Source organism: Harmonia axyridis, chromosome 1, assembly GCF_914767665.1.
Source record: "Harmonia axyridis chromosome 1, icHarAxyr1.1, whole genome shotgun sequence".
Classification (NCBI taxonomy): Eukaryota; Metazoa; Arthropoda; class Insecta; order Coleoptera; family Coccinellidae; genus Harmonia; species Harmonia axyridis.
Window position 1 is genome coordinate 12,222,653 of NC_059501.1, and position 8,299 is coordinate 12,230,951.

General features: G+C 33.2%; 1 protein-coding gene across 1 annotated transcript; it reads right to left on the bottom strand.

Annotated features, from left to right (window-relative positions):
* Positions 1–1,819: 1,819 nt before the first annotated feature.
* Positions 1,820–7,902, bottom strand: LOC123686457 (rab-like protein 6). The gene is made up of 8 exons (XM_045626610.1): positions 7,529–7,902; positions 7,172–7,456; positions 6,862–7,045; positions 6,302–6,705; positions 5,002–5,230; positions 4,599–4,933; positions 4,106–4,323; positions 1,820–2,653 (listed from the first exon to the last, which is right to left on the bottom strand). Exons 1-8 carry the CDS (start codon positions 7,671–7,673, stop codon positions 2,477–2,479), a joined length of 1,977 nt encoding a protein of 658 aa, XP_045482566.1. The 5' UTR covers positions 7,674–7,902; the 3' UTR covers positions 1,820–2,476.
* Between the last annotated feature and the right edge of the window lie 397 nt (positions 7,903–8,299).

The following is an 8,299-nucleotide window of genomic DNA, read 5'->3' on the forward strand; positions in this document are numbered from 1 at the left end:
CTTTTCAGCATTGGCTGAAACGTACATGTGTGAAAAACTGTATATATTTAATTCGAATGTCGTGGTATATATTTTCAATTGTTGAAATTCCTGACGATGAAGTTATTCTGAATATTTAAAAAGTCAGGACACGAATACCAGTGATGAATGTTATTCTGACATTTCTATCTTCTGTTAGATTTAAAGACTGGGGTAAACTAAAGCTTACCACCAAACTATTTACGTCGAAACAACCAAGTTCCTTCAATATCCTGCATTTGAAGACGGCAGCAGATGATTGCCGTGTAGTGACTCTGTCTAACAGAGATGTGGCGTTATGGGCGCCACCACGTTGCAGCAGAGTCACCTCTCCACGATGGTGTGAAAGGAGGTCTTTGGCAGAGATCGCTGGATTTCCTAACTGAAGATTCCACTAACGATCTCGAGAAGAAATACCGTAATCCCTTGAGAGTAGGCACACCTACACCTTCTACCTAAAAAATGCTTCACAAGTTGTCAACTAGTGATTTACCTGCTATAGGCATTCTTTTTTTTTTGAGAAATCTTTAACACATATAACAAGTACTTTTCTATAGCGTGAAATGTTCTTACTTCCTCACTAAAATGGGTCTTACATTTTGAATAAATCCAAGAAATCAGTTCAACGGAGAATGTAAACAAAAAGCCGCCATTTTTGGGCTAAAACCCGGCAACTAATCAAAAATGAGACAACTCATGTCGCCATTATATCACTGTAATATGTCCTCCTCTGGAGCATCATCGGTATTAGCAGGAGAGTGTGTAGTGGCTCTTTGCTTGCCCGAGAGATGGCGTAATGCGCTGCGCATATATTGGAACCACTTGAGATATTATTAATGGCTACGAGCCATACAATACTGCACAATATTTGAATTATTGTGAATGTAGAGGTAAGAATTTTTGACGTTGCCTTCCTACTGTACTTATACATGTGAAGAAAAACAAAGATATTACCGTTCTATTGCAAAATTAGCATGCACCGCTCTGGAGATGAGATGTGTATATGACTCATGCTAATGAGGTTTAAAGTTTAAAGCGCACTTTAAATCCATTACCATAGGCTTTCTCCAATAACAAATAAATCGTTTTCGAGTAGAACCGATGGTACAGGACCGATAGGTGCTTTAAGAATGTAGTAGCTCTTTACTTGCCCGAGAGATGGCGTCGTGAGCTGCGCATCGCTAAATGACCACTTTTTGAGAAAAAATATACCTGACGAAAATATTGTACCCCCTAATACAGAAATAAATAAACTTTGCATGACTATGCTCTAATTCAAAATGGGCCTTATAGGAACGTAGTATAGACGAGAGGTTACTTAACATACCTATATTTCCATCTAGACAACTCTTCATACATATTATATGTTTTTCGGGTTGCTCCCCTAAAATTTAGCACAATTTTTCTATACAATCAGCGGTCTATCACTTTAGAATTTCGAGCCAAGATTGGTGTCAAATGATAGATTCAACTTACTGTAGAAGAATTCGAGGTCAAAATCAATCTGATAAATGAAATTGTGTTTGAAATATCATATCATTCTAAGCTTCCATAGCGTTGCACTGTCTAGGTGAGTTTGAGCTGGGATTCATGTTAGAAGAATACGTATTTCAAGAGCCTGCAAAAGACTTCTCTTGGGTGCTTTCTATTTTCTAAATACACAATTCAAAAATTGGAGTGACGATGATAAAAATCAGAAGACATATTTTCAAATCAATTTTGTTAGAGATATTTGTTTGAATGAGTGTTCTTAAGGAGAGGTTTAAATTATTCTTTTAGAAATATAATAAATAAGGCATTCTGAAACATTAAATATGATTTATTCTTCAAAAATAATGGAGTTATAATAATAAACATTTATAAGAAAGAGATCTTAAAGCCATGGTTATAATTGAGTTAATATAAACACTATTCAACTGTAGGTTGATTATAAATTTGTTTGGTTATATGCCTAAAATTTTTAAGGCAACATAGGAGTCAAAACATCTTTATTTGGTTCAAGTTCCTCAGATAGAAGAAACAAAACTTCTTTAAATTTCAACAATTACAACAACACAACAAATCGATAAATACAACTTCTAAACTTTAATATACTCTACAAAATAGGTAACAAATTAAATTGTTCTCAGTGCTAAATTTCTTAAAAAATGCTTTTTTTCGCAGCAAGCTCTAAAAATCAGACCATTTATGAAATTAAAGAAGCTATCAAATTCACCTATAGAAAATAATTTTCAATTCATAAGGTTCTCTGATATTGTTCCAGGATTTTATTCCATAAATTTTGACCAAAGTATAATTAAACATCATAAATAGTCTCAAAATGACTACCTAAAATCAAGAAAATTTCTTCTACCTGAGAGCTCTATCCTTTTTTGAAAGCTTGCTTTGCAATCCATACTGAACATGTCTTTTAATTTATTATGTTACCATAATATCGCCTACAGCACACAAACTTATACTATATAGCCTCATAAATGCCTTCCATTTGTGGATTAGGACTGCTGTTCAGAAATTCTTCCAATTCATCTTGGTGTGAAGAATTCTCATCTTTCGAACGTCTTTTACTTTTCCTATCAATTCTTGAATTATCCTCAGAGCTTTTCTCTTTAGTTTTTTTACTATGTTTTTTAGAGAGCTGAAATAATATTCGTCACAAGAATTTTCAATCAACATAATGCTGAAGGCTTTCTCAAATGGACCATTCAACAGAGTTAGAAAATTCCAGGCTTTCTAGGTGTAATCTAATTGGTTTATCACCTAATGTTTCGCCTAAGATGCATAAAATCCCTGGTGTGTGTACTGATTCGATTTTGTTTCAGACTTTTTGAGATATCCACCTGTTGCTTTGGTGTTCTGCTTCACCAGAGTTCTGTAAGGTGGCGCTCTTCAGAAATTTTCGAATTCCCGCTATCTGCCTGGCGCCATTTGAAAAATACTGATTTTAGACTTTACAAACTTTCATAATGAATTACAATTCAGTTCCTATTGAATTTTAATGAAATGAATGGAATATAATGATAGCATACGCTCTATTAGTGATGACGTCACACACCGCCATTTTAGTTCTCCTGTCAGTGTTCGGAATCCAAACAAACAAATTGTCACTCAAATTAGTACGGTGTCGTTGAAGGAATTGGCTTATTTTCATAAAGAAGAGTATTTGAGGAACGATTTCTGTATTAATTGGTAGACAGAAGGATCGAGGTAAATACCAGTGAGTTTAAATCCTGTATCATTCCCCAGATTTTGTAAGTGCGAACTTACTGGCCTTGATCCCGTGCCTTCTGTCTATCAATTAATAATAAAATCGTTCCTTAAATAATCCTATTTAACAAAATAAACCAATTTCTTCAACGACAACTTACTAATTTGAGTGACAATTTGTTTGTTTGGATTCCGAACACTGACAGGAGAACTAAAATGGCGGTGTGTGACGTCATCACTAATAGAGAGTATAAAGAAGATTGTTACGAGCATAGAATGAAATATTATTGTTCTATACTCAAAGTTCACAAGAGGCGAGAATCGGGAGAAATGTCAAATATAAACGATGTATGCGCCATCTGAAACAGACGCGATCCCTCGAAATCAAGTAGGTATAAATCTGAAAAATGTCCCGTTTTGAAAGTTTTACAGGTACAAAAAGACACACCAAGTTTTCTATGCATCTTAGTTTCACCTAAGAGATGCACCTTCAGATGTTTTTCGTTCGTAGATTGTAACTAGACACTAGATTTCTCCGAACTGGTTGTTCTTATATGTTGTTTGTTGTATTTATAATTTGTCCATTAGATGGAGTGGGGATATTGTGGTTGAACCCTTCCACTTCTGGCTGGATTCGTTCAAATATAATCTATTGCTGGTAGCCAGAGCTATGAACGATTGGTGTCTTTCTCACCAACTGATGTAAGCTTTTCGAGTCCCAAGGTATCCTATAAACTCCAGCCTTAGAAAACTTCTTCCTTTGTTGTGGATTGTGATTAATCATCCACAACAAAAACGAATGGCAATCAAGACACTTGCAGAACTTGTAATTTTCTAACTCTGTTGGTTTTTCACTCTAATCATTAATATGAGAACTACATACCTTTTTTTCCTTATTTTTTTTTTTTTTATCTTTTGATACCGAGCTAGAAGTATGAGTTTCATCACTATCACATTGTTCATTTCTATCAGTTAAAACTGGACTTCTCTTAGAAGCCAGCAATTCCATGTTTACATTTGACGAAGTTACACTATTTGAGTCATCGTTGAAACTACTATTATTATAATCTATCTGGCTCACAACCGAAACATCCTCCCCACCTAAAAGTAATAAATGTGATTCAATCGGCGTTTTAGGATTTCAAAGTGAAATAAAGAACACACATTTTTGCGCAGCCAAAATGCCAAACTTCAACTAACACTAACTGATTCGAATGATGTTACGCAATAGAGAATCTCATACATCGTTCATAAAAGGCAAATACCTAAGGAGACATTGCATTCCAAATAAAGATATAGATCAGAGTACAATGTTTGGACTGTTCCCTAACCACATTTTCCACGTCTTTCTATTTACTCATAAGCAAAGTAATTACCTTCGGGTGAACGTCTCAATTTAGTGTCATTCCCAATCCAGCCTTCGTAAGGATCAGATGTTAATTCAGATATTTCAGAGTTAATAGTAGAATCAAACTCATCTTGAGTATGTCCCATACCCTCATAATCTGCTTTTATAGCCTCGTAATCTTCCAACACTTTGCCATCTTCGCTACCATCAGATCTGTGATTGAAATTTGGGCCCGTTTTCTGTTGGGGTTTTAAAAAATTCTGCGAGGTCATGTTTTGCGGTGATTTAGTATATAATGCCAAGTCCTCAGGATCAAAGTCCTCTTGAAGCTCGGACACCAGTGGATTTCCAGTATCTGTATCACTGAAGAAAACATAATTTGAAATCACAAAATGAAATGACGATAAATCGATAGGAAAATGAATACTCACGAATCTGAAACTGGTTCTTCGATCTTAACGTTTTGCATGTTGAAATGGACATCATCCAAGAAACTCCTATCCAATTGTCCACCATCCGGACAAAACTCTTCCACCGAAGTTATACGATTATTAGTATCAGTTGTTGAATCTGTTGTATCTTTGGAATGAAGTTTAGATATCATACTTGAGGACTGGCTGGTTTTAGGAACAGTGGTTCTTTGGGTTATATCTATGTTACCTGCAATGATTGGTTATGATTGTTTAATGTCAAAAAAAATTATGTCAAAAACATGCCACGAATGGGCTAATAAGTGTAATTTTTGATAATTCAATTTTTTCTTGAAATGGTTTAATATTTCAGTCCACCGGATACCATAAAAATGTAATTTGGTACAAAAATCAGTTGTTCGCATTGATCTTCAGTGCTGGAGACTACTATCCATTAATTTTGAAGGAACAAACAAATTTTAAAAAAATCATTTCTCTCACACTTAACACAACCCAATCATGAAATAATGTATTTGATTGTTTAAACTAACCATTTTAAATAAAAACTAATTTTCAGAATTATTTTATTTTATATAATGAATATCCCTCAAGTAGAGACCAATATGATTAAATAATTGTCCATTTTTAATGATGCGCTCCAGTTAATCATTATTAAAAGTAACTTATAACTACTCTTTTGTGTCCAACTTTCTGAAAAATTTGTGCAGTTCAACGGTGTGCAAAAATGTAAAGCACAGTTCATTTGTTTTGGCTCTTTAATCTTTTCAAATATATAAAACTAATTTTAAGTATTTCCGTTTCCCAATAAAACGCCCTGTATAATTTAATTGAAGCAAAAATGAGGAATATTCATGTGTTGAATATTTTCCCAAAACAAATCAGAACATGTATCTCGCCATTTTATTGATGTACAGAAAGATAAATAAATTCTGATTCTGATTGTTTAAACATATATGTAATTGTAAAAATGGTTTTTGTGGGCATGTGGGTAGAAAGTAACTCGAATACATGAAAGTTTGTATATAGGTGTACTATGAGATTAACTCTTTAAGTTATTTTTTTTGCAATGATGTATTCTCTCATGATTATTAGTTACCATGATTCTTGAATCTTACTGTAATGTAATTCACTTAACATCTCACACAATTTATGTAGGAATTATTGTAGGAAGAAAGAGGAAAAATGTTATCTAATTGTTGTTCAATTTGAAAAATAAATTAATATTATGTGTAGTTATTTAATTCGATATTATTTGTTTAAAATACATCACAATTTCTTTGAATTACTTAAAAGAACTTACCAAAGGGAATGGGTTTTCCTGCTCCAATAACGATGGGGCCACTCTGCGATCTTTTCACCACATTCTCAGGCCCCACTTGACCAGTCCCATTGCTAGAACTATTCTGCACTGCTTGCTGCACTAGAACTTGTTGGATACTAACCCGACCATTGTGGTCAGCAATTTCTCTCCTTTTCTTAGTTAAATTCTCCATAAATTTATTATAGTCTGCTTCATCAGTTTCCGCATACATATCTAGTTCTTGGATTGTGGCATTAGTCTCCACTGAATTTCGTTCTAGCTGCATGAGAAGGGATTCTCGTTGTAGTTGCAAATAAGGGAGATTGAAAAATTTATGGAGCAATTTCAGTCCAAATCCGTTTCTCATAGAAGATTCTGAATAGCGAACCTGTGCAGTTCTTGATCTGTAAAAAAAAAACACATAAAACACATATTAATAACTAAAATTCTTTCAGAAATATGATATACATAATGGCACAACGAGACACTAAATTGAAAAACTAGAATGAACCTTCAAAATAAGAAATATAAACTACTGGTCTTAAATTATCAAAACTTACTCCAGTATTGACTCAATAAAATATGTAACATGATCTGGTGTGACTGTTCTATGATGCGCCATATCACAATGATTTGCCATAATGATAACTGGAATATGGTTAGGTATTTTGGGAAGTTCTCTTTGCACATAATCAAAAGTCCAAGATTTTGTTATATCCATCATTAATATAACTCCATTAGTACCTAAAATGATAATAAGACACTTAAACATAGGAGCAAATAATGATCTAATATGTTCAAATTAATAAAATTCAAGTGTGATACATATTTTCAAATGATATATCTTATGTTACCAAAAGTACATAATACCTTTATAAACATCAAGAAACTCAGCATCTAGAGCTGGTTCATCTAGAAGTTCAGTCTTCAAGTTATTTAATTTCAAACCATCTAATTGTTTTTTCTTTTTGCCCTTATCAACCACATCCCAAACTTCAACTTTTACAATGTCATCAGTAGCTTTATAGTTCCACTGTATAGAAGTGACCTGAATTTCATCGGTTGGTATATATTCTTCTACAAATTTTTTTCCTTGTAGTCTATGGAACAAACAAGTTTTTCCTACATTTCGATCCCCCTTTATGACTATTTTCACTAAAAACAAATTGAGAAATTATGAGAAAATATGTTATTGGAAATTGAAAATTCTAAACCCAAAATACTCACTATTATATTGAACTCCTTTAGAAAATTTTTTTTGAAGAACTGTTGACATACACTGATGACTAAGGGGTTTAGTGGGTATAGCATTATTATTAGAGGAAGCATCTCCTTTACTTGTTAGTCTTTTAATTGCGGAAAACATATTCATTTTATTTCATCAACTGAAGCATATGCTAAGAGGAAAATTGAATATCAATTGATTCCTATGGATTCGTTATATTATGCACTTCATTTCCAAGTTAATTCATCCAATATTTCAAGAGAATTCTTCATAAATATATTTTTTTTACATTTCTATTCAGTATTTTGTATATATCTAAAATTTCCTATTTTTGACGGCTAGCAATTTCCCTTTCTTTACCGATTCGAAATGAAAATAAAATTTTCTATGAATTACACTTCCACAGAAATTGATACTTTGCAACTATTACTTCGAGTAGTTCCAGTGGAGGATGGGCATAATCATTCTTTTCGTGAAGTAGGGAGCAGTGGCGTAACTAGAGTTGACTCATGGGTAATGGGGTTCAACGCCACTGAAAAACCAAAATCTTTCAAATTTTTATTAAGAATTTTTTTTGAATCGTTACCTACAATTTTATTCCATTTCTTCTAATCAATGGAGGGGTTATGTTCCTCAATTCACTGGTTATCTGTGACTGAATTGATAACGAAGTGGAAATATTCATGAGAGGTTATTAATTTCTATTATGTTTTAGGAGAAATTTTTAAAGAGTTCATTGGGTGTTTCACATTCAAATCATGTTTTGTTTAAAT